This window comes from Colletotrichum orchidophilum (assembly GCF_001831195.1).
Source record: "Colletotrichum orchidophilum strain IMI 309357 chromosome Unknown Scaffold_86.1, whole genome shotgun sequence".
Taxonomy (NCBI): domain Eukaryota; kingdom Fungi; phylum Ascomycota; class Sordariomycetes; order Glomerellales; family Glomerellaceae; genus Colletotrichum; species Colletotrichum orchidophilum.
In genome coordinates, this window is record NW_019173042.1 from 27,991 (window position 1) to 50,894 (window position 22,904).

The following is a 22,904-nucleotide window of genomic DNA, read 5'->3' on the forward strand; positions in this document are numbered from 1 at the left end:
TGGACCTCTTTTTTCGTGTGTAATCCGTGGCAGAAGCATGCAATCTGCGTCGGGTGGTCTGGTCCCCTTCCCCAGGTGTAGCCAGGTGTGGGAGGAACTTTCCGAGAGAAGGCGGTTGCGAGAGCACGTTCGACGCGTTGAGTGTTATCGAGTCGTCCTGTCTTTTGTCTACCAGTTCTCTGTCCAAGGATTTTCGATGGAAAAGATTCAGGATTCCTGCCGAGTGGGAAGAGGACAGGAGATTAAAAAAAAAAACCGAGTGGCTGGGAATGAAGGATTTGTTGGTTGTTTGATTGATTGAATGGGAAGAAGAGGAGGGACGCGACAAGGAGGAATCTCGGTAGGGCGGAGGCAGGCAGGTGCAGGCAGCTCATAGCTTCCAGGTTGTCGGGGGAAGGCAAGGTGCTTTGGCGTGTACCTGCTTTGAGCTTGCCATGTACCTTTCCCGGTACGTACCTCATTCCTGCTCCGACCCAGTGTGCCTTCAGATTGTGCCCCGGGATGATGAAGGTGACTGAAAGCGCTTCCGGAGCCGACGGAGTCCAGGTCAGACAACACCCGACCACCTTCAGTCAACGCAGGAAGGTCCCGCGTGAGCAATCAGCTTCATTAGAGATGATGTAAGAAGGGACACGGAGCTTCTAGGTTTCAAGGCAAGCTCTCCGCGAGGAAGAGACGAAAGACCTTCGCTTCGAGTCATAGGCTCATAGGCTACGAGTTGCTTGTGTACCTGCGAATCTGTCCGTCTTGACAGTTAATCTAGCTTATGTACCGGGCTTGGAGCTGAAAGCCAAACTCTGAGCTGAAAGCAAATGTGCTCGAACCGCGACGGAACACTTACATCTGCGGTGTAGCCTTACTTGCTCCTTCGGGCGTCGCTGACGAAGATGTTGTGTCAGGCAGCACGACTCTACCACGTGATTCCGACCGGTCTGCTTCGCGGTGCCTGCTCATGCAATGGCAGAAATAATACCGCCGGCTCTGCCAAGTCCACACCTCTTCTTGTCGTCGCCATACTCATCACCATCACTCCTCGTATTCCCGCCCTCCCGTCCTATGAGGGCAGGTTAGTCCTTGCCTCTAGCATTCAGAGGGCAAAGAGCACCAGAGACGGAGATAGGAGAACGGGGCCGGCAGGAATTAGATTGTGGGAACATCTTGTCATTAGCTGTCCGGAGCTTCTTGTCAGCCGCAGACCAACGCGACCTCATTGCCAAAGGATTCATTGCATGTTCAATTCGATGTCGTTCAAGCCCAACAGTCAGCAAGCTGGGTTTGTCAGCAATCAGGAATGTGACACCCTGTGCTATGACAACCTTATCCACAGGGAGGGAAAACATGGCCCAAATTGCCCACCACCATCCAGTAAGTCTCCACAGGGACTAACCCGACAGCAGACTTGCTTGTGATTGGAACGGCGAGGCGACGGACTTTACGATTTGGCCGATGACAGGCAGGGCGAGACGACAAGGTTGCCAGAGCCACTGCACGCCCTAGCAGGCCGCAGACTGCAGACCAGAACAATCGTGGAACAAATAGGAAAATCGATAATCGACATCACACCGAAATTCCGGAATTATCATGGCTCGCGTCAGCGTCGTCAGCTGCCTGTACGATACGGATGTTTACCTAATGTAGGGCAGTCGTACCGCCAGGAAATCCCTATTCCGTTCCGGTGCGAAAGCGGCGGGAAGGAATGGGTGTGCGGGCTTTCCTCGGTCAACACGTACCGCGACTCCCGGTGTTTGACTTACATAAGCCCATTGGCTTGGCGCGTCTAGCATGCGGCGCCTGGTGCCCTGTGCTGCAGCTTTGGCGGAGCCTGTGCGCGTTCTGGAAGACAACGCACTCGCACGCATTTTTGGCTAGGATGCGTACGATCAACCAATGGCATGTTGTTCGACAATGGCTTGCATTGGCGAATGATCAGTGCGGCTTCATGCAACTCGACGATTTGGAAAGCCGCTGGTAAAATACCGAGGCTGTCAACATGCCGGCAGCGACCAGTCTATCCCCATCTTCATCCAAGACGTTCTCGCAGATTACCTATCGTGGTTATATTCCATAGAGAATACACGGAATAGGCGAGCGGATAGTTTATATTGACAAGACATTTAATGCCGTCGACAGTCCGTGGAAGGCCAACGCATCTGCAGAACAAATCGCTGTTATCCCATGACTGTTCCAACAACGTGAACAACAACAACAACAAAAACAAAAAAAAGGACCAGCGATTGTGACGCTGGGCCAGATCTGGTTGGCAAGTGGTATCATTATGGGACCCGATGTGATTTAATATCAATGGCCTCTGTGCCTGATGACACCAGTTGCGTTGATTGCGCCAACACCAACCTGTAGGACGACACCACCGACATATGCACTAATCAGCTTTCTAAACTACGTACTCCGTCCGCGACAAGCACTTCTCATACGATCATGGAGACTTGAACAACTTGCCCCCCTTCCAGACATGGGTAATGTTCTCCTTCTTCGTCAAGATCTCAATATCCTTTAGAGGGTTCCTCGCAACAGCAATCAAGTCCGCGTCGTATCCCTCCTTGATCTGACCGCTCAGGGGCGCCATCCCCCCCAAGACCTCGGGGCCGTTGGCGGTGCCGGCCTCGATGGCCTCCAGCGGCGTCATACCATTCTTCACCGCCCAGTACAGCTCCCTGGCGTTGTTCCCGTGCGCGAGAGCCTTCGTCCTGTCGCTGCTCCACGTGTCCGTCCCGAGCGCGACCTTGACGCCCCTCTTGATGGCAAACTGACACGAGTCGGTGGCCTTCTGCACGAGCTTCACGAGCTTCCGCGCCAGAGGCGGCGGCAGCTGCGACGGGTCCTCGGCCAAGCTCATGATGGCGTGCTGCGTCGGGACGAAGACGGCGTCCTTCTCCAGCATCACGTCGACGGCCTCGTCGTCGATGTAACACCCGTGCTCGATGCTCTTCACCCCGGCCCGCAGCGCCGCCATGATGCCCGCCTTCCCGATGGCGTGCGCGCCGACAGAGCGCCGGCTGCGCCCGGCTTCCTCGACGATCGCCCTCAGCTCCTCGTCCGAGAACTGCCTGTCCTCCGGGTCGTCCAGCAGGCTCAGCACGCCGCCGCTGGAACAGATCTTGATGCAGCGCGCACCCCGGCGGACGAGAAGCCTCACCTGCTTGGTGCAGTCCTCCGGCCCGTCGGCAATGGAGCAGGGGCCGCCGCACTTTGCGAAGTCAAGTACTGTCTGAATGGGGAGGGTGTGCTGGTCGCCGTGGCCGCCGCTAATGGACATGGCCGCGATCGACGAGTAGACGTTGGGTCCCACGAGGCGTCCCGAATCGATGCCGGGGACCAGGTCGCCGGCGTACCCTCCCAGCTCGCGGACCGAGGTGTACCCCGCCATGAGCGTCGCCTCCAGGTCCTGAACGATGACGGCGCCGATGAGCGCGTTGGACCCCGGCAAGACGTTGAACATGCCGTCGAAGCCGGTCACGACATCGATGCCGAGAAAGTGGACGTGAACGTCCCAGAGGCCGGGCATGATGACGGGCACGTGGACCGATGTGACTGAATGGTACTTATCGGGGAGACTGTCACGCGGGCCAACGTGGATGATCTTGCCGTCCTCGACGACGACGGCGGCATTCTCCATTGGGTCGCCGCGGCCCGGGATGAGGATGTCCGCGACGATGATGGTGATGGCTGGGTCTGCTACCGACTCCCATTCTTGCGGCGAAGCCAATGTCTGGGCCGGGCGGGTGTTCGACGGCGTGTTCCCCGTGGGCAGTTCTTCTGATACGGACTGCTGCATCTCGGGAGGTCGATATGGCACGCGCATGTTGGATGACTTGCTCGGGGTCGTTCGTGAGACGGTAGAGGTAAATCAGTAGATATGTTCTGGATCCTCACCTGCTGGCAGGCGCACACAACTGAGCTGCAGCTCGCAAATTGGCCGAATCAAAGCTACTTTAGATGGACTTAAGAAAGAGTGAGTGCGTACAACATGTCATGAAAATACAACTTCCGGACGTCATTATTTAGAAGAAGTTCCAACGTCTGGTTATTGAGCGCGGGGTAGCGAATCCCGACATCCTGCAATCTACCATGCTATCAACCTTCCCCCGGCCCGAAAACAGGCAATACGTCCTGATACAGTCGCTTGAGCTGATCAATGGATTCTTGCTGCAGATACATGCAGGGGATGCGATATAGCGGCGCGGTTGACAACCGACCTTCCAAAAGTAGGAACGTAGGTAAGCTCAGCTCGATGTCCAAGTTCTCTTCGCATAAGCTGCATTGGCAGAGCGGGCGCCAGATAGTTCAAAGTGCTATTCCTCCCACCTCTATTCTATTTCTCATCGTCTCTGCTGCCGTCTTTGTCTTTGCCATATATGTTGCCCTTGATGTCGTTGTTGTCCTCGTTTTCTTCGTTCTCTTCAGTTGCCGCGATGTTATCGTCATCCTCGTTACTTTGGTCGGACCCGGCGTCCGGGTCTGTTTCGTCGCCCTCGCCGTCCTCTTTATGCTTGTCATCATGATGTAGCCTTGAAAATGTAGGATTAGGCAATGGGGATGAAATCGGTGATGGGAAATGCGTATCAGAAGGTCAAGTGATGTAGAGTTCGTTTGTAGAAGATCAGCCGTCAATTATTTTCCAAAACAGAATTGGTTTTTATGAGTGATGAATCTGTCTACGGATACTCAGATGTATATATTTTGGACTTTTGGGCTACTCCGTCTTGCAATTCGACTAGCACTCCTCAACTAGCGAATCAGTCCTACCTTTTAAGATTCAGCGGTTTTGAGGAGTACATCTTCCCTGTTCATGTACCCGGGCCCTTTGGGTTAAATTTCGACATATTGAGAGACACGCGAGTTATATACTTCTTCAAGTTCACCAAAATGCCGTTTACACGTTAGAGATATTGAGCAAGAGCAGCTGCTGTTATCGGGCGACCTGATCCACCTCCATAGACTCCACATAAGCTCGGCCACAAGTAGATCGCGGCAGGGGTCCTCCTCTAACAGCACCATCTCAAGCTTCAACCATCACATCTCTTCCTCGCACATTATGTTCAACCACAAAACGCACCTCGCCTCTCCGTGCAATCAACCTGGTCCGCCACAACTACATCCCTCAGCAATGAGCCCTTCAACCCTCCTCCTCCGCCGCCTCGCACTCTCAACCCCGCGACCTCTCACCATATCCTGTCGGCTCTCCAAAGCAACGTTCTCACCACCGACACACAGCAAACATAGCATCATCCAGCAGCAAATCGCATCGCGGCACCATAGAACTATGTCAACCACAACCGCCACGGCCGCCGCCGCAGCCACTCCCGCGCCAGCGCCGCGCTTCTCCAAGGGCTCCGACGAGCTTTCGCTCTCTTCGACGCTAGAGACGCTGCTGGGACAGGGACGGGGCTGGGCGCTGGTCAACGACGGCGTGGCCGTCGAGCGGAGCTTCAAGTTTAAGAACTTTGCCAAGACATGGGTGCGTTTGAGTCCTTTTCTGCATTTTAATCCATGTCTCCATTCGCTACACATCTGACTACTATGGAGTTCCATGAGATCTACCCAGAAAAGGTGAAAACAACCACTGACGACATGTGCAAATTTAGGACTTCATGACGGCCGTGAGCCTGCAATGTAAACTCCACAACCATCACCCGGAGTGGTCAAACGTAAGTCCAAGCCCCCGGCTTATACTCACAGAAACTCTCATTCTAGGTGATGAGCAAGTCTGACATCAGAGGCAGGTCTATAACACGATCTTCATCAGATGGACGACGCACAACCCCAAGGGCCTGTCGGACAAGGACCTCAAGCTCGCCCTCATCTGCGACGCCCTGGCCAAGGACTTTGGCGAGGTTGAGGGGCCGCCGGCGCCGCCGGCTTCCGAGGTCACCACTGGCGGAGAGGCCGTCAGCTGTGGCATTCGGGGCTTGGCTGACAAGGCGGCGGGCACAGCCGGCGACTGCTGTACGCCGAAGTAGTAATGCCTAGCCACAGCCGGCGGTGGCTAACTTCGCTTCGGATCCGTAGATCAAGTACCCGTTTCTTAACCGGTCTTCCGGGTCTGGTCCCTTGTACAACATTGTAAACACATCCAAATCGGCGAATATATGAAATGCAGGTGTTGAAAAAAAATGAATGCTGTGCTATGATTAAGTACTCTACTAAAATGCCAGTTTCTGGGTGGCCATCCCAATATATACGACAGAATTCGCATAGTATTTTTATTTTCGCACAACCGTCAATACCTCTTCAAACGCCGCTCCAATGATAATTACGTGACTTTGATGGCCTCGGTGTCGGGCCGTATCGTATCGCTTTCCTTGCGGTTTCTTTTCTTGCCGCGTCTATACATCGTATCATGAGTCACCCAACCGGTGTCCAGGACGCACTTAAACACCATGCATGAGCGTGCCCGTCCTCTCTCAGGACGCTCCCAAGGCCGGTGTATGGTGACGTGCGTGCGTAATATCGCAAAGATTTTACAGCCGCCGCGGGGTGGTTTACTGAGACTTTTGAGCCTTGATGGCCTGGATCTTCTTCTCGCGGCGCTTCTTGTGGGCCTCGAGGCCAGCCTCGGTGTCGAGGCAGTAGTCCCACCAGCGGAAGCTGGAGGCGTAGTTGCCGATGAACTTTTCATGGTGGAGATCGTGGTGGTCGGCACCGGCCCAGAAGGGCAGGAAGTGTCGCAAGCTCCAGGGGAAGTCGTAGCCGCTGTGGGCGTCGATGGCTTGGAAGAGACGGAGGACGATCCAGGCGTACATGGTCAGGAGGTGGAGGTCGCCGGTGAGGGTGACCCAGAAGATGGGCGAGCCGACGATGCCGATACCGAGAAGCATGACTTCGATGGGCGAGGCGTACTCGGCAGCGAGGCCGAAGGGCGCAGAGTAGTAGTGGTGAAGCTTGTGAATCGCCTTGTACAGAGGGCCGTAGTGCAATGCACGGTGGAACCAGTAGTGCCAAGTATCCTCCATGACGAAGAAGATGGAAATTTGCATGGCCATCTTCCAGAGAGGCGGGAAGGGGACGTTGTACGCCATGCCGCACCACGTAGCGAGGGGGTGGAAGAGCCAGATCTGGGGTAATTCGACGGTGAAGTGGCTGATAAGGACGACCACGGCGCAGTCCCATTGCTCCTTGAGTGTCGGCATTTTTTGCTATTCACATTGTTAGCGTATATCCAGGAGGTGTTGATGACAGGACGCGGCAGGGCTTACGGGTTGGATCTTGTACTTGTGGAACCAGGGGATGAGGTCGCAGATGATGAAGGGTAAACTGCGGCCGAAGTAGACTGTCTCGTGCATGATGAAGCTCATGATGCCGGTGGCGAGTGTGTCGTTTTGCATCCAAAGATACCAAGCCTAGAAAGAACAGAGATGTCAGTCACATCGCAAGGGCAATTGCACACGCGATGAGGTGTGAACGTACGGCCCAGAGACGCTCGAAGTAGTTGAGCTGGACATTGTACTTGGAAACCTCCTCGAGGACACTGAAGTATGGTTGTGTGTGGTTGAAGGCGGTGTTGATAACGGTCGAGTTGCTATTTGGTACAAAGCAAGTCAGTGGCTGCTGTCTTCGAGATCGGGCTCGAGTAAAGGGTGGCGAGGATCGCGGGAGAAACGGGGCAAACTTACATGAAAGCGGCCATGATGGCGGGGAGCGCAAGTTTGCGACTTTGGGGTTTAACAAATGCGAAATTACAGATGTTTGTGGGAAAGCCAAAGTTGGCGAAGAGTAAATTGAGAGGGAAGGAAAAACAGCCGGACTCTTGCAACAATGCGCCGAGGTGTTGTCCAGATAGGGGTTTAAAGGGAAAAAGGCGGCAGACAGCAAAGCTAAGGTTCCAGGGCCGGGTCTTGTTGAGGTTTTATCCATGGATCATTTCGGTTGACGGGGAAAGGAAATAGCACCTGCGTCCTGCTGTCACCGCAAAGGGAAAAAAAACCTAACGTTAGCTCTGGAATTGTGCTATGAAGACGCCCCTGTGCATTTCTAACCCTTTTGGGACAACAGCATGGGGACGTTTGCCCATTCTTGGGCCATGAGCCAATGAGAAGTTGCATGCGAAAATCGAACCATGCAGGTCGTGGGTCCTTCCGTCTTCCGTGGTAGGCTGCGACCAGTAGAAAGCAGGTGTGCCTTAGCGACTGGGTCGGGCGGTGTGCGAGATTTCGGGAGGCAAAAGGGTGTGTGACAGTTGCGCCTGGCGTAGGCTCTGCCAATGGCAGGGGCCCCGAAGGGGAACGTCAACGAGATGCACGGGGCATCGAAACGTCCATGAATGGGACAAAGCTCCTTTTTTCTCCTGTCGTTCAAGCTTCCACCAAAGCTAGGTACCCAAGGTACTGAGGTGTAAAGATATCAAGAAAGTCGAGCGCCCGATGTATGGTGGCGGCAGTTTAAGTCAACGTCAACCTTGGCACCTCAGTCAGCTTTCAATGGGGGCATCATCTTCTCATAGGTATCTTCGGAAGAGGAACTTATTATGCATGAGCCATAGGTAAGGTGAACACTGCCCCCGGCCGCGGGCAATCAATGGAAGCCGATATCAGTGGCCCTCCAGGGCTGTCTTATCGCCGAGCATGCAATGCCTCGCACCTCGACTTTTTGGCTGCTGTGAGGTAGTCACGTTGGCGCGGGTACGTACCGTTCCTCAACCCGAATACGATGAAGGAGGGGCACATTTGCGCGTCGCACGTCTGAGGTAATGCTTTGGCCTGACGCTACCTCAATAGCTCAGACACTGAAGCTAAAATGCACAAGTTAAAACCGCCTTCGGTATGACAGTGACATGCTCCACGCCAGCGAATATACTACATCCGATTGCCGATGAGATCCATCTGACGTCCTCCACGGCGCAGCCCTGGGCGCAGCTGTCAAAAGACCCGGATGTATCCACTGTTGGGACGCTCCAACATGGGGTGCCGTGGATGCTCATGTCAAGATGGCGTGTTCCGGTCGAGCTTGACCCGACACAGGCCAGCCTTGAAAAGTCTAGCTCGGTACTGGCTGGCGGGTGCAAACCATGTACATGCTCTACCTAACCAACAACAATTTGGAAGTCGTCTTTGTCCTCGTATGTAAAGTACAAGTTGAAGCTGGGAACTCGCGAGGCCCTCCCGCCTTGCCTGAAGCTAGCCTGACAGTCTCGGGCACGCAGGCTTGTGCTGCAATACGAATTCTTCTGCGCTCGTCCTCCTTTCCCCTTTTGAGTCATCTTGATATCAGAAAGTTGACCCAGGATGGAAAGAGCCAGAGGGAAGTCGGTGGCCTGGGGCAGCTCATCCAGGCTTTGTAGCCTCTTTGCAATAATACAAAGTCTTTACCGAATTCCCGGGACTTGTTAAACTTCGGGAGTCAGCCAAGGTCAATCAAAACACAAAGGCTTCGAATTTGCAGACTGATGACTCAAAGTAACGAGTACTATGAAGCTTCCAGGGGACCTCGTGTGACATCAGACTACTATCCGTCCTGCTCCTATAACAGGAACAGTGCGAGCTTGATGTTCGTGTTCATGCCTGTGGCATTAGTCTTGCACTTTTGCGAGGGAGCTGGCACCATACCAGGCCAATGCAACCATGTGGTAGTAGACGTGCCTGTGTTCATAGAATGGTAGAGCAACATCCAGGCCACGCGTGAGGAAACCCGGCACACTCAACATATGTGATCTGGTATTCTGTGCTACAAGCTGCCACCAGCCACAGCTTCCTTACACGGCTGGGGTAGAATCCTAGAGGCATATTGTCAACTCGTTGAAGCTTACAGGTCCTTTGACTGCTCTTGACCAAGCTTGTAGAAACCACGAATGCCTTGCTCCTGATTTGATCAAGCTTTTAGCCAGATCATGCTGGGTTTCTACGAGGAACCTCCAAATGCCACTAGATCCGCCGTATTTCATAATGTCAAAAATCCAAGTTTTGACAGCTTATCGACGCAACCAAGGCGTGCACGTGGCGTGATGCAGATCGGTGATCTCAAAGACTTATGATCAAAATGATTCTGTCCCGTTCTTGAAATGGAGTTTGAATCGACTCTACAGGGATGCGGGGATCATCATGAACTACCTACCTTGGCATGGGTAACTCTTCAGATACGGCGATAAATCTCTATTAACGACATCCTGGCTTCACTTGAATTTGCTATAGGATAACTTCATCGACATGAAGTAAAAGTTACCATCGACGCAGACAGGCATGCAGTCAGATCTTTTTACTGTTCGACCAAGCTTGGGTACGAGTCTCAAATTCTACAAGACCTGTCTTCTTGTCGTCAGCTGAAAAGTCCAAGGGTAGCACCCAGCATAGAGTGCAGCACCGCAGGGAACGGGGAATGAATTCAGCCTCCAGGTTTATTTCTTCGACCTCCTCAGATTCCCCAACTGCTGGGACGATGCCAGCGCTTTACTGCTTCGCATCAAAACGGGCGTTGGCTTTCATAAGTATAGGATGAGTCGCGACCTCTCATGACTTAACATTCCCTCCCCAGCGAAGATTTCATGTGTGATTGACCCTTCGGCTGCGAAGATGGATATCTCCTCGCGGAACTGCTTAATATAGGGTTCACAACCACGCGAGCTTGAGTCCGGGCGGTCCCGTTACAGATCGCCGTTGCTGAATCGAATTCCGCAAGCGTAAAAACTTGCAAAGGCAGTCGCGAATCCTAATGCAGCTGATAACGCTCTTGTGTATTTTCAATGACATGGACGGCTTGGCAACGTTTCTTCCTATCGGTCCGCCACGGATCATGCGAGCCAACTTTACTGATCTTTCTATACATAATTGAAATAGACCTGAAGCATTGGGGGAATGTCCGTGAGAAACTGGTATTACCGAGACTCTTTTAACATCAAATTGTGCCCTTTCATAAAAGTAGACGGACGTCGTATGCAAGTAAGTCCTTCATGGAGAAATCCAGCACGGAATCTAGCACGTACACCCACCAAGTTATCCAGCAGGTTGGAAATAAGCTCATTCGCACCAATATCATTCTAGCGGTCTAGCTCCGTCAGTGGCGCTTGCTGACTAAGGCGCACCCAAGGGACCCCACCTGTCATCCCACGTTCTCTCCAACCACTCACCGCGTTGTTGGCCGCAGGCGCTGGCCCAAGTTGCCCGGTGCACTCGCTTACCTGATGACGTCTAACCCAAACTTCCACTGCATTCTCTCCATCAATCCCATCCTCACCGGACTGCAATCCTCACAGCCTCGAGAGTTCAACGCGAAGAACGACCCATGAAAGTGGAGGAGGAGTGCTCTCTGAGTGAGAAGCTATAATGTCTGTTGTTGCCGAGTCAGTATTCCGTCCCATCTTTCCTTGGCTTCCCGTCATCCCAAACAAAACATTTGAATGTTGACATCAACTCTTCCCTGCATGTAGCCAGGTCCGCCGCTTAGACGCGCAGCTGGATCGGATTCCACTGGGTCTAAGTCTATCTCAAGAAGATGGCGAGCTCTCTGCCGAAGAGCATGGCATTTTTCACTCAGCCACCGTAGACGCACTGTCGTCGCCAAGAATTGAGGAGCTCCTGCATATCGTCAGGGCTCTGTCTACCACCTCTACTTCGCTTTCCCTGCTCCCCGCCCAGAGGATTCGCACTCTACTGCAAGAATCCAAACTTGCGGAATGGGACTTCCAGGCGGAGCAGGATGACGAAGCCAGACGAGGTCCTTACCAGTCGGAAATCGAGTGGCTGCTCGTCAGCAAAGCTACCGTACAGACTTACGGTATCATTTTGAACACGCTCCTCGACCAGATCATCCCTCTCAGTGATGAGATGTGGTACTGGGATGAGGTTTTGAGCTCTTATACTTATAGCAGTCTCTACACTGTCCAGACGTCGCCATTGCGTTTGTGGGCTTTGACTAAGGACGTCTACCATGAAAGCAAGCACCGCATTCGAAATCTCAGCCAGACGCCGGGAGACATTGTCGCATCGACGCGGACAGGATTATCACAGCAATGGAAACAATTTTACGGCATCGTACGGGACAGCATTCGGGACTCATCGATCACGACCCTTCAGCGCAAGGTCCTTTCGCCTGTGGCTCTTAGCCGGGGCGAAGCTAGGAGGAAACTGGCACATCTCAAGCGCTTGCGGGATATGATAGCAAGCGGTCTTGGTGTGCTCGTCGACGAAGGGCTGACCTTTGGAGGAGACGAAGATGACGACAAGAGCGAAGCGGGTGTCAACAGCCATGACTGGAAAGGTGTGGTTGAGCGAAGCGTGGCTCTCATGGACATGGTTCTTAAGGAAGCCTTGACTCTGGAGTCTGGCGTCAACGATTTTGAGGACAAGGTATTCGCCGGAGTCGAGGAGGACCCCGAGCTTAGCATTCACATCGAGGACGCCAACGCTCTGGAGAAGCCTTCCGTGCTGGCTAGACGTCTTCTCAACCTCCTGGATAACGGCCTTCCCAACCACGTCATGTCTGCGCAGCTGCTTGTTCGTGAGAACGGTCGCCCGTCGAGATTCATCCGATACTGGTTGCCTGCAACAGCAGCTCTGCTGTCATCGACGACTGTCCTTCGACTTCTTGCCAACAGACGAGCTGAGATTCTAAGCTGGGTTCGGGACATTGGATCTACGGTACGAGACTTTTGGTTTAACTGGGTCATCGAGCCGACACGGAAGATTGTCGGAACTATTCGACACGACTCGAGCAGTGAGATCGCCATCATGAGCCGAGATAGTCTCAAGGCCGATCGGGAAAGCTTGGAGCGCATGGTTGTGGACTTTGCTTTGGATAAACCTCACTTTGCTGGCGACGGCTCGTCGCTCACCGACGCCCAGATCGAAGTAATCCGCACCAAGGTCAGCGAGGGAGACGTCACACCGGTTTTGCGTGCATACGAAAAGGACTTGCGGACGCCCTTTGTTGGGGCGGTGAAGGGCGACCTCGTCCGATCACTCCTCATCCAAGTCCAGAAGACCAAGGTCGACCTAGAGGTGGCCATCAGCGGCATCGACTCTCTCCTCAAGAGCCAGGAACTGGTGTTTGGGTTTGTGGGTCTGACACCTGGTGTGCTTGTCTCGATTGGCATTGTTCAGTATCTTCGCGGCTTCTTTGGTGCTCGCAAGGGAGCCAGGCAGAGCCGCAAGACTGGACAGAGCATCAGAGTGTTGCGCAACATTGACAGGATCTTTTCAGAGGCGACGCCGTCACAGAACAACCTCCTCTCTTACAAGGATCACGGCCTCCTGCTGTGCGAAGTCCACGTGCTGCGCAACCTGATGCAAAGAGTGCTGCCTCGCGACAGGCAGCGAGAGTTTCTCGAGGATTTGGATGATCTTGCGAACTTGAAGGGGATTCAGGTGCAGGTCAGAGCTTTGGATCGCATTCGCTGGGCGTACGCCAAGTGGCTACAGTAAAACGACGGAGAACCTCGGGCGCAATAATGATTCGCATGGATACACGGTCTTACGGATTTGAGCTTCAGCATTCAGATACTTTACTACGCACAGCGGGAACGGCCTTTCTCGGTGGAACCTGTACCACATCTGTACACCACTGGAGGCATCATGAATTGTCAACGGAGCATCGCACATTGGTACCGGAGCTTAGCAGGCGGCATTTGTCACTAGGAAAGGTGTTTAGATCAAAAGTTGAATTGAAGCGCAATTGGACGGGTGACGTATAGCAATAAGCGAAAGTGAGTGAGACTCAACAACGTCTCTTGTGACCATAGACTGGCCGCCACCCAAGATGCTCGGGCGACGGACCCGTGACCTAGCTCTGGACCTGAACCCTGAGGCGAGACAGTGCGATGACGTTTGGTGTGGCTTCGTTGGTAGCCTCCTGGCAAGTCTGACGGAGGCGGGAGACCGAGCACATTTGGCAGCGAAGGGGTGTAGTGCCACGGCAAAGACAACGCATCAAGTTTCGAGATAGCAGCTTGGTGGACATGTATCTGGTGGCTGAGGTAGCATGTCGCTCTTCGGTGAGCGAGCCTGGCATGCCCGGGTCCATCCCTTTCCCCCCATATCCGTCATGGGAGGACGCTGAGGTGTTACGTGTTGCCCAAAATTTCACTTGCTTTTCTGCAACAAGGTGCTTGGATCGACCAGGGGAGTTTTGCTTCTTTTAACCTTTCGCTCCCCTCCGACGCAGATCCGACATCTTCGGGTCAATCTCCCTTGGCGGGCACTGTATCTACCTTGAGGTGAGCATTCACTATCTCATTTCACTTCGACCTAGCGCCGGAAGCAGTTGATTGGTATCACTACGGATACCTACCACAGATATCAGCAGTGGACCTAATTACAAGATTTTGGGCGGCGGGATTCACCTTACGTAGGTACTGATTTCCAACCTACCTTACCCGGGAAGACGTTAGCCTGCGAAACCCACCGCCAAGTCACCAAGTCTCCAAATCCCTCAGGCCCTGTCCCAGCACGACACAGGTCAATCGGGTCGGTCAAGCCAGAGGCTGGGTCCAGTGTCTTACCCCAGACGGCAGGCGCCACACTTCTCCCCCCAAAAGACCAACCGATTCGACGCTACGTACCTCCTCACAGTGTGGTAAACTGTACACCGCAGTGCCTCGCCTCGCCCGTAGCCCAGCGCTTGTGTGCCTACCTTCACTATTCGTACATACTACTACTACGACACATTACCTAGGCCCGTTTCCTACCAACATCCCAATCGCATCTTCCCCCACCGTTGCCCGAACCCGACCGACAAGATCACGACAATCGCCTCCCTTTGGCATCTTCGATCCAACTTGCCTGGCACATACGTCCCCCGGAGCAGAAACGCCGCCCCTTCAGATCGGCCCCTTCGGTTTAGTCCCCAACAACACCCGCCGCCAAAATGTCGAGCAACCGCAACTACGACTTCCTTGTACGTGTCGAATGCCGTGCCCCTCCTAGCCTCGTCCCGCCCTTTACTTAAGAACCCTCGCCACCTATGAGCCCGTCCTTCGAACATTTCCCTCGAGCATGGCTCTTTTTCTCCGTCTGCAATCGTTACGGGGGCAAACATGACATCGTGTTCACATGTGGCTGACCAGCACCCTAGATCAAGCTTCTGCTGATCGGCGACTCGGGCGTAGGCAAGTCCTGCTGCCTGTTGCGCTTCAGCGAAGACTCATTCACGCCGTCCTTTATCACGACCATCGGCATTGATTTCAAGATCCGCACCATCGAATTGGACGGCAAGCGTGTCAAGCTCCAGATTTGGGATACCGCCGGCCAAGAGCGCTTCCGTACCATCACCACCGCCTACTACCGCGGCGCCATGGGAATTCTCCTCGTCTACGATGTCACCGACGAGCGCTCCTTCAACAGTACGTCGATTTCTCCCTTTCGTTGCGATCCATCAGTACGGCTGCTGTCCATGGCAGTCGCCATTGCGAAAGGAATCCTGGATGAATGGGGACAAGTACGTGAGAAGAGAAAACTAATCTGGTACTCCTTTCACGCAGACATCCGCACCTGGTTCGCCAACGTAGAGCAACATGCCACCGAGGGCGTCAACAAGATTCTCATCGGTAACAAGTGCGATTGGGAAGAGAAGCGTGTCGTCTCGACCGAGCGCGGCCAGCAGCTCGCCGACGAGCTCGGCATCCCCTTCCTCGAGGTCTCGGCCAAGAGCAACATCAACATAGACAAGGCTTTTTACTCTCTCGCTGCCGATATCAAGAAGCGCCTGATCGACAACCAGAAGAACGAGCAGCCCGCCGCCTCGGGCGTCAACGTCGGCGAGTCAAGTGGAGCCGGCGGAAAGTGCTGTTAAAGTGACGGAAGGCGTGGGCACGGGACCCTCGATTTTGTGCTCTGGTTATGTTCCAATGCAAGATTTGATTATTTTGGTTGCTTCCGCGCTGCCACCGGGGACAGCGTCGTCCTACAAAGGCAGAAAAGACGTGCATGGAAGGAGAGAGGGAGAGTGAGCAAGAAGAGGGCATAGGGGGCTTTACAGCGGACCTCACCGCCGGAGGACACAGAGAAATTCGGTGAGAGGAGGACCTGACAGGGGCAACCAGGAAGGCAGGGCCGGGGCTTCCGGTGAGGCAATTGGCTGAGAGGAAAACTTCACGAGAGTAGGGGGTTGAAATCGCGATGGGCCGGCCGGCTGGGTATCTGTGTGCTCCACGAGAGAGTGCGGCGGCGCTCACCTCCTGTCTCCTTGAATACTTCCTCATTGGACCCCACGGGAAGAAAGTACTGTGTGGTTATTGTCATGTGGTTTCTTGCCGACAGCGCCTTTTCATCCCCCTAGAGAGCAAATATCTGGTCTGGAGTTTCGGGTTTTTATTTCTGGGTTTATAATACATCCTTTTTTCCTCATGCTCCTCCATCATCTACAATCGAGGTCTTTGCCTCTTGAGATATGTGCTCCCCATATTCTTCCACAATTTCAAGGCGGATAAGCCATGTGATACACTCTTATCGACGGTCGCTGCTACCTGCGGCATCACCACACAACATATGTGTTTACAATTACGCTCTGGTCATTTGTTAAAATAAGCTCCTTTTTGTGCCACGCACGAACGAAACGCCTCGCCTCATGCACGTCCGGGAACGAAACGACAAACCGAGCAGACGGGGCCGTCTCATCCAGAGCGTCACCGCCGACGCCGGGGCCGGGGCCGGGGCCGGCTCTCCGTCCCGAGTCGGCCACCATCAACTCCGGCGCCGCGTCGTCATCCCACTCAGGTTCCGGAACCTCCGTGGGCTCCCCGGCCGTCACCGTCCGTCGGTCCACCTTGGGAGCAAAGTACGGACGCAGGTGCTGCACCGGCCAGCCCAGGTTCCGGTCGCGGGCGTCGCGGCGGATCCAGTGGGAGAGGCTACGCTGGTCGAGGGTGCCGCCCTCGAGGGAAAGGACGACGTGGGAGTTTGCGCGGGGGGGCGGCTCCGGCGTCATGCTCAGGAGACCGTGGATGCTAAAGGTCTCGAGGCGGGCCTCGGTGGCGCGGTTGAGCTTGTAGAGATGCAGGCTCAGGGACGCCTTGGAGGGGGGCGCCAGGCTGAAGGCTGACGTTTTGGAGGGCGCTGAGCCGGAGGAGGAGGAGGAGGAGGAGGAGGAGGAGGAGGAGGAGGACGACGACGACGCCAGGCCGGCGGCGGGGGACGCGAGGGAGCGGCGGGCGAGGGCGTGGAGGCGTTGTGCCTCGCGCTGGTAGGCTGCTGCGGCGGCGTGGGAGTCGAAGAGGATGAAGTAGCGGTCCATGGGCTCCAGGGTGCTGTAGTCGTAGGCCTGCATGACTTTCCGGATGGAGGCGCTCCAGCCGTCGAGGTGGTGGCCCTGGGGCCCGATGCGGTAGAAATCGCTCTCCAAGAGGTTCGGGCTGGCGTTGGAGAGGATGAGCATGGCGGAGCGCTCTGCCTTGGTCGTCGTTGTCGCCGCCGCTGCCGCCGCCTCTGGGGACGCTGCCGGGGAGGTGGCGGTCGCGGCGTCGTCCTTCGGGAGGGAGTCGAGCCAGGACTGGAGGTCGTTGTGGTTAACGGATCTTTCTTCCGACTGGTGCTGATCGGCCTGAGAGCTTCCCAGCTTGCTTTCGGCACCTCCCCCTCTCAGTGCTGCGGCAGCAGCAGCAGCCGCTCCGGATCCCGGGGCCGAGAAGAGCTCGTTGAAGATGGACGAACTCTCTCTGTCGGCCGCCTTGTCCTGTTCCTTCTTCGCCCTTGCTCGCGCCTCGAAGAAGTCGGCAATCTGCCCGGACGCCTCACGTTCTGACTTGCTGGACCTGTTCTTGCGCTCCAGTAGCCTCATCTTGTACTCTGTCGACTCAGACTTGTCCGGGTCGGTGGAGGTTATGAACCGGACCTTGACCTTCCCTTTACTGTCCCCATCGTCCTGCGCCCTGGAGTGATTCGAAGAAGGAGAAATTTCATCGTCTGGGAACAGCTCCTCGAATAGCGAAGGCGACTTCGACTTTTGCTCCCTTCGCGTTGGTTTCTTCTTCCCCCCATGGTCGGGGAAACTGAGCCGAGGTTGGGTCGAGAAGAGCCGCACGCCGCGGTCTTGGTTCGCTCTAAAGCACCTTCGGGGCGCCGATGCTGGCGCATGCAGGGACGGCAGCTGTTGCAACAGCGGGAGCCGTCGTCGGGCTGCGATCGTGCTCATGCGGGCAACTCTTCCGGTCGAGCTGCGCAGCCCTCGGAGGTCAGCCCATTGCATGGGCCCGGAGGGACTTGGGCGTCGTCGGGTCTGGGGGAAAGGTGTCTAGGGGAACTTCTTGTTTTGTCAATTGGCCTGTGTAGTCGAGACTTTGGTGGTTGGGGCGGTAGAGGCTGTCGCAAGTGAAGAAAGATGTTCAGAGTTGGGTCTGACGTTCTTCCGCGCTGTGATGCGACATTGGGCAGGGTAGGTACTTTTGCAGAGCTACGTATCCGTACCCTTCCAGGTTGGTTTGAGCTGGTGTGGGGCCGATATGTGGACTAAGGTGCGAGGAAAATTGGTAGGGACCTGGTGGAGGGAGGGGTCTTTGAATTTTTCATGGCTCACTTACACGAAGGAAATCTCGGTCGACACACCCAGCAAAGGTATGTCTACATGCTATGAGCTCGAGAAAATTATAGAAATATTTCGCAACTTTCTCGGGAATTCAACAGAGACTGTGATACTATCCGAAGGCAGAGGATAGAAAGTTGTGTTGTGGCTGCCATAGTTCCCTCTCAAAAACTCATCGTTTCCGGATCTTGTCGCAGGGTTTTCTCGATGCCGTACCCCGGTCTGGGCCCTACACCATTGTCAACTCATGTGGGCAGTGACGGATGAAGAACAAACATCGTCTGAACAACCCAGATTCCTCCGAAGGGCCACAAGACACCAAAGATTCAAGAACAGGGGGCTTTCAATTTTCCTTCCTATTGGTCTGACGTTCTTTTCGCGCCTCCCATTGGATCACTCTACTCCGCGATCTGCTTGTCTCGCGGATTGGGCATTCAGTGAAAGAAAGCTTCACCGGGGGTCGAGACGACAGCAACCGCGACACTGACGGTGCCGCCGGCTACAAGTAGAAGAATGGTCAAAGCCATCGACGGAAAGGTCCGCCCTCTGGCGCCTTTCGACAAGACGCTCGAAAAGTCGACGCTCAAGGGCGCCTCGAGGATCTACGTCAACCGGGACTCCCTGATCCAGCTTACGGGGAGCGTCGACAATGGACGGCGCTGTATTGTCACGAGAATCGCCGCTCAGGACGCGGCCAAGTCTGCAGCGACGGAGCCGTTGCGTCGGGAGGCCGCTCTCTGGACACTCGCTGACAAGAACATCAGCCCCAACATCATACTCATGAGCGAGGCGTACCGCGAGGCCTGCGGGTTCGAACTGGGTGACCAGATCACGATCACGATGACGGAAAGTTCTGTGGTTCCTGACGCCGAGTCAGTGAGCATCCTGCCTGTGACGACGTCTGAGAGGGAAAAGGCCGAGATCAGCGCGTGGGAGGGGGCGTGGGTGGGAGTGATTCGGTTCTATCTTGGTGAGTTACTTAGTTCCTCCTTCTTTGTATTAAACTCGGTTGTCAGCAGTCTTTACCGTAATCTTCTCCCGCAGCCTCTATCCAAAACAACATTTTTACTCATTTTTACTCATTTTTACTCGCAATGATATTCCCTTGTCTGCTCAACATTGGCACGATGCTGATATTGCCTGTCCTCAGGACGAGCTGAGCAGGTCTTTCCGGGCATGAAATTCGAGTGTGTGGCGCCTGGCTCAAAACAGATCTTCAGGATTACATCCGTAGATGGCCAGACACATAACGTAGCCCGTTATGTTGTCTCAACAATACCCAGTATCGTCTCCGGTGAGGAAGAGGAGCCTGTCGAGGAAGTGCGTGACGTGACGAAACTCATCGTCCCGAATATCCCTGGTTTACATGCAGAAGAGAAGAAATTGCGGAGCTTTCTCCGCGGCTTCAACACCAAGTTCGTCTACAAGGGCCAGCAAAAATCGTGCGGAATCGTCATCCACGGTGGACGTGGTACCGGCAAGTCGTACATCCTGAACCGTATAGCAGGTACGGGCTGGGGTCGGGTCTTCCGCATCGAAGAGAACGACAAGTCGTCCACTGTTGAGGAGGTCTTCAAGCAAGCACGGGCGATGAAGCCCAGTATTATTGTTATTGACGGCCTCCAGGCCCTGATTGGAAAGGACAGGGCAAACTCCACCGCCATCACCCAGCGGTTGGGCCAGCAGCTTGACCAGCTGGCCGAGGATGCTCTCAAGAACGGCACACTACCAAAGGTCGTGGTCATCGCCACCTGTCTGGACTATATGACAGACGTACCTCCTGAGCTACAGAAGAGAACAAGATTCGAGCGGAACATTCCCCTCTCGATACCCAACGCCGAGGGTCGACTTGAAATACTAAATTCATTTGAAATACCCATTCAGCCAGAGGTTAAAGACGTGATGCTGGCTAAGCTATCACAACAAACACACGCTTTCAACGCAAGTGATCTAGACAGACTCATCGAAAACGCAATGATCATCTCAGCAGAACGCCTTGATCCAGACGAAGCCGGCTACGACGAGGAGGCAATGGGACCGGCGTACCTCTCACGGGAGGACCTGGAGCAGGCCCTCCGCTCCACTAGGCCGACAGCTATGCACGACGTGAATCTCAAACCGCCCACGATCCACTGGCAGGATGTCGGCGGCCAGGAGAGCCTCAAGCACGCCCTGCGCAACATGATCACCCTCACGACGACAAACGACCCGACGGTCCAGAAGCTCATCCTCACCCCGCCCAAGGGCCTGCTTCTCTACGGCCCCCCCGGCTGCTCGAAGACGCTGTCGGCGCAGGCCATGGCCACCGAGTCCGGCTTCAACTTCTTCGCCGTCAAGGGCGCTGAGCTGCTCAACATGTACGTGGGCGAGTCGGAGCGCGCGGTCCGCCAACTCTTTGAGCGCGCGCGCGCCGCGAGCCCGAGCATCATCTTCTTTGACGAGATCGACTCCATCGGCGGCCAGCGCGCCGGGGGTAATGGTGGTGGCGCCGCCAAGAGCCAGGGCTCTGTCAATATGCTCACGACGCTGCTGACCGAGATGGATGGCTTCGAGGCGCTCTCGGGCGTGCTCATCCTCGCCGCGACGAACCGGCCCGAGGCCATGGACCCGGCGCTCCTTCGCCCTGGCCGCTTCGACCGGATTGTGTACGTGGGCCCGCCGGACGCCCCGGGGCGGGAGGCCGTGTTTAAGTTGTACCTGCGCAAGCTCCCGCTCGCGGCGGACGTGGACGTGGCGGAGCTGTCAAGGCTGGCCGAAGGCTTCTCGGGCGCCGAGATTAAGCAGATTGTCAACGTGGCGACGGAACCAGCGTTGAGCAAGACGCTTAGCAGGACGCATATTGGCGGCACGGAGGAGGGTGGCGGCGGCGCCAGGCTGGACGGGGCGGCGGAGCAGGTGCAGGTTTGCATGGAGGACATTGTGGACGCCATCAAGTCTGTTCCCAAGGGCATCACGCATCAGATGCTGGAGGGCTACGAGAGGTGGTCGAAACAGTTTATGAAGCACCAGAACCAGAAATAGAGAGTCATGATTGTTCACGGTTTCTGTCTCTTGGCATCGTTGTAGATCTTCCTGAACTTACTCGACGACTGCCGCTGTGTAGCTGGTCTTGTCGGCGGCTGTGATGGGCCTTATGCGTCCATTCTATCAATATTCAACTATGGCTCTCAACGGGTGAAATAAGAATCTTGTCTCTATCGAGCCACTTCTGAATGATGTGCTGGATGAGGCGTAATGTAAATCCACACCGTCGACTAGCAGTCACTGTCTACCCAAGAAGCCAAGTGGGTAAGCTCCGTACACTTGGACCTGAACTGCTTACAATGCTCTTCCCTAGATTGTTGGAAATTGTTGACATTTTTGAAAGAAAATCGTGCTGAGGGTGTCGCTGCTAGATCCGAGTTTCCTTTTACAACAAGGCTTCACGGAACTTGAACCTTCAAGTTGCATGCTGTAGAGGCTTCATTACAATAACCGGGTGGCTTCTGCCTGCACCTTGGAGGTTTGTTGGTTCCCGTTTGCATCTGGTACGCATATAGGCACAAGGCGCATGGTCTGATGTGACGGCTGGTTGAACGTCGGGTGGCTGCAACGCATGAAGCCAGGTCTCGCGAGACATGATCCCAAAAAACTTTCACATGCTGCGAGACGCATGCTCAATTGAGAGAGTGGAACTAAACTTTTTGGATGTTGATGGTGCAACTTCTTGCAAAGTCTCATAGTAGAGTTGTGATTGGCTACCGAAAGATCGCATTGAGAGGGGCGCCGCAGCGCCCCTTTTTGTGCCAGTCTAGGGAACCCACACGACGGGATTTCAATGGATCATATCGGCCAACATCTGGTGACAGCCAAAGCGAGTTTTGGGGGTCCAAGAGGTGACAGTGTACGATTTGGGCTCAGCAACATCAACAGGTGATTCTCAAAGCAGCTTGTGAAAGGGGAGCATCAGCTCACTCTCCCTACCCGGCCCGGCTGAAGTGTACGCGGGCAACGCTGGGCTTCTAGATGCAGGGTTCTACCCAAGTAGATCTGGGGGTCCTGTCAGTGTCACAGAAATAAGCAGAAGTCAGGAACGAGATACAAAGGGGTGGGGACTAACAATGCCTGATGTTTGGGCCGAGCAGAAATCTATTACGCATGACCGTGGTTCGACACGTGAAATGGGCGGTGTGTGGGCACTAATTGGAACGTGGCAATTGGTTCGATTGCAACGGCGGGAGCCGCCATGGAACGACTTGTCGTTGAGATCGCCTTCTGTAATTTTTCTGGATCCTCCGAGAGCCTCGAGCGGCTGGTTTTCCTGCTGTCTTCCAGGGGTCAATGTCTTTTGCACCTACCTACTGTACCTCCAGAGTAGCGGATGATTAGGTATGTACCTTAGGTAGCTCGACAAACGAACCAAGCGCTACAAAGGTTAGATTAGGTACCTTACATTCCTCTAAACCTTG

At 54.8% G+C, this 22,904-nt stretch overlaps 8 protein-coding genes across 8 annotated transcripts; 4 read left to right on the forward strand and 4 right to left on the reverse strand.

The window, feature by feature from the left end:
* Positions 1-2,434: 2,434 nt before the first annotated feature.
* CORC01_09466 (amidohydrolase) lies at positions 2,435-3,820 on the reverse strand (the record flags this gene model as incomplete). Its single annotated transcript, XM_022621095.1, has 1 exon — positions 2,435-3,820. One exon carries the CDS (start codon positions 3,818-3,820, stop codon positions 2,435-2,437), a length of 1,386 nt encoding a protein of 461 aa, XP_022472367.1.
* Positions 3,821-4,330: 510 nt separating this feature from the next.
* On the reverse strand, positions 4,331-4,796 carry CORC01_09467 (uncharacterized protein; the record flags this gene model as incomplete). Its single annotated transcript, XM_022621096.1, has 2 exons — positions 4,331-4,526; positions 4,765-4,796. 2 exons carry the CDS (start codon positions 4,794-4,796, stop codon positions 4,331-4,333), a joined length of 228 nt encoding a protein of 75 aa, XP_022472368.1.
* A 329-nt stretch (positions 4,797-5,125) lies between these two features.
* CORC01_09468 (pterin 4 alpha carbinolamine dehydratase) lies at positions 5,126-5,978 on the forward strand (the record flags this gene model as incomplete). The annotated part of the gene is made up of 3 exons (XM_022621097.1): positions 5,126-5,476; positions 5,604-5,666; positions 5,742-5,978. The coding sequence occupies 3 exons, from the start codon at positions 5,126-5,128 to the stop codon at positions 5,976-5,978; spliced, it is 651 nt and encodes a 216-aa protein (XP_022472369.1).
* A 522-nt stretch (positions 5,979-6,500) lies between these two features.
* On the reverse strand, positions 6,501-7,645 carry CORC01_09469 (fatty acid hydroxylase; the record flags this gene model as incomplete). Its single annotated transcript, XM_022621098.1, has 4 exons — positions 6,501-7,154; positions 7,215-7,358; positions 7,426-7,570; positions 7,632-7,645. The coding sequence occupies 4 exons, from the start codon at positions 7,643-7,645 to the stop codon at positions 6,501-6,503; spliced, it is 957 nt and encodes a 318-aa protein (XP_022472370.1).
* Positions 7,646-11,270: 3,625 nt separating this feature from the next.
* Positions 11,271-13,367, forward strand: CORC01_09470 (ATP synthase regulation protein NCA2; the record flags this gene model as incomplete). Its single annotated transcript, XM_022621099.1, has 2 exons — positions 11,271-11,287; positions 11,375-13,367. 2 exons carry the CDS (start codon positions 11,271-11,273, stop codon positions 13,365-13,367), a joined length of 2,010 nt encoding a protein of 669 aa, XP_022472371.1.
* A 1,441-nt stretch (positions 13,368-14,808) lies between these two features.
* Positions 14,809-15,732, forward strand: CORC01_09471 (Ras family protein; the record flags this gene model as incomplete). The annotated part of the gene is made up of 3 exons (XM_022621100.1): positions 14,809-14,838; positions 15,016-15,283; positions 15,341-15,732. 3 exons carry the CDS (start codon positions 14,809-14,811, stop codon positions 15,730-15,732), a joined length of 690 nt encoding a protein of 229 aa, XP_022472372.1.
* A 681-nt stretch (positions 15,733-16,413) lies between these two features.
* CORC01_09472 (uncharacterized protein) lies at positions 16,414-18,123 on the reverse strand (the record flags this gene model as incomplete). The annotated part of the gene is made up of 1 exon (XM_022621101.1): positions 16,414-18,123. The coding sequence occupies one exon, from the start codon at positions 18,121-18,123 to the stop codon at positions 16,414-16,416; it is 1,710 nt and encodes a 569-aa protein (XP_022472373.1).
* An 846-nt stretch (positions 18,124-18,969) lies between these two features.
* On the forward strand, positions 18,970-21,477 carry CORC01_09473 (ATPase; the record flags this gene model as incomplete). The annotated part of the gene is made up of 2 exons (XM_022621102.1): positions 18,970-19,426; positions 19,607-21,477. 2 exons carry the CDS (start codon positions 18,970-18,972, stop codon positions 21,475-21,477), a joined length of 2,328 nt encoding a protein of 775 aa, XP_022472374.1.
* Positions 21,478-22,904: the final 1,427 nt, after the last annotated feature.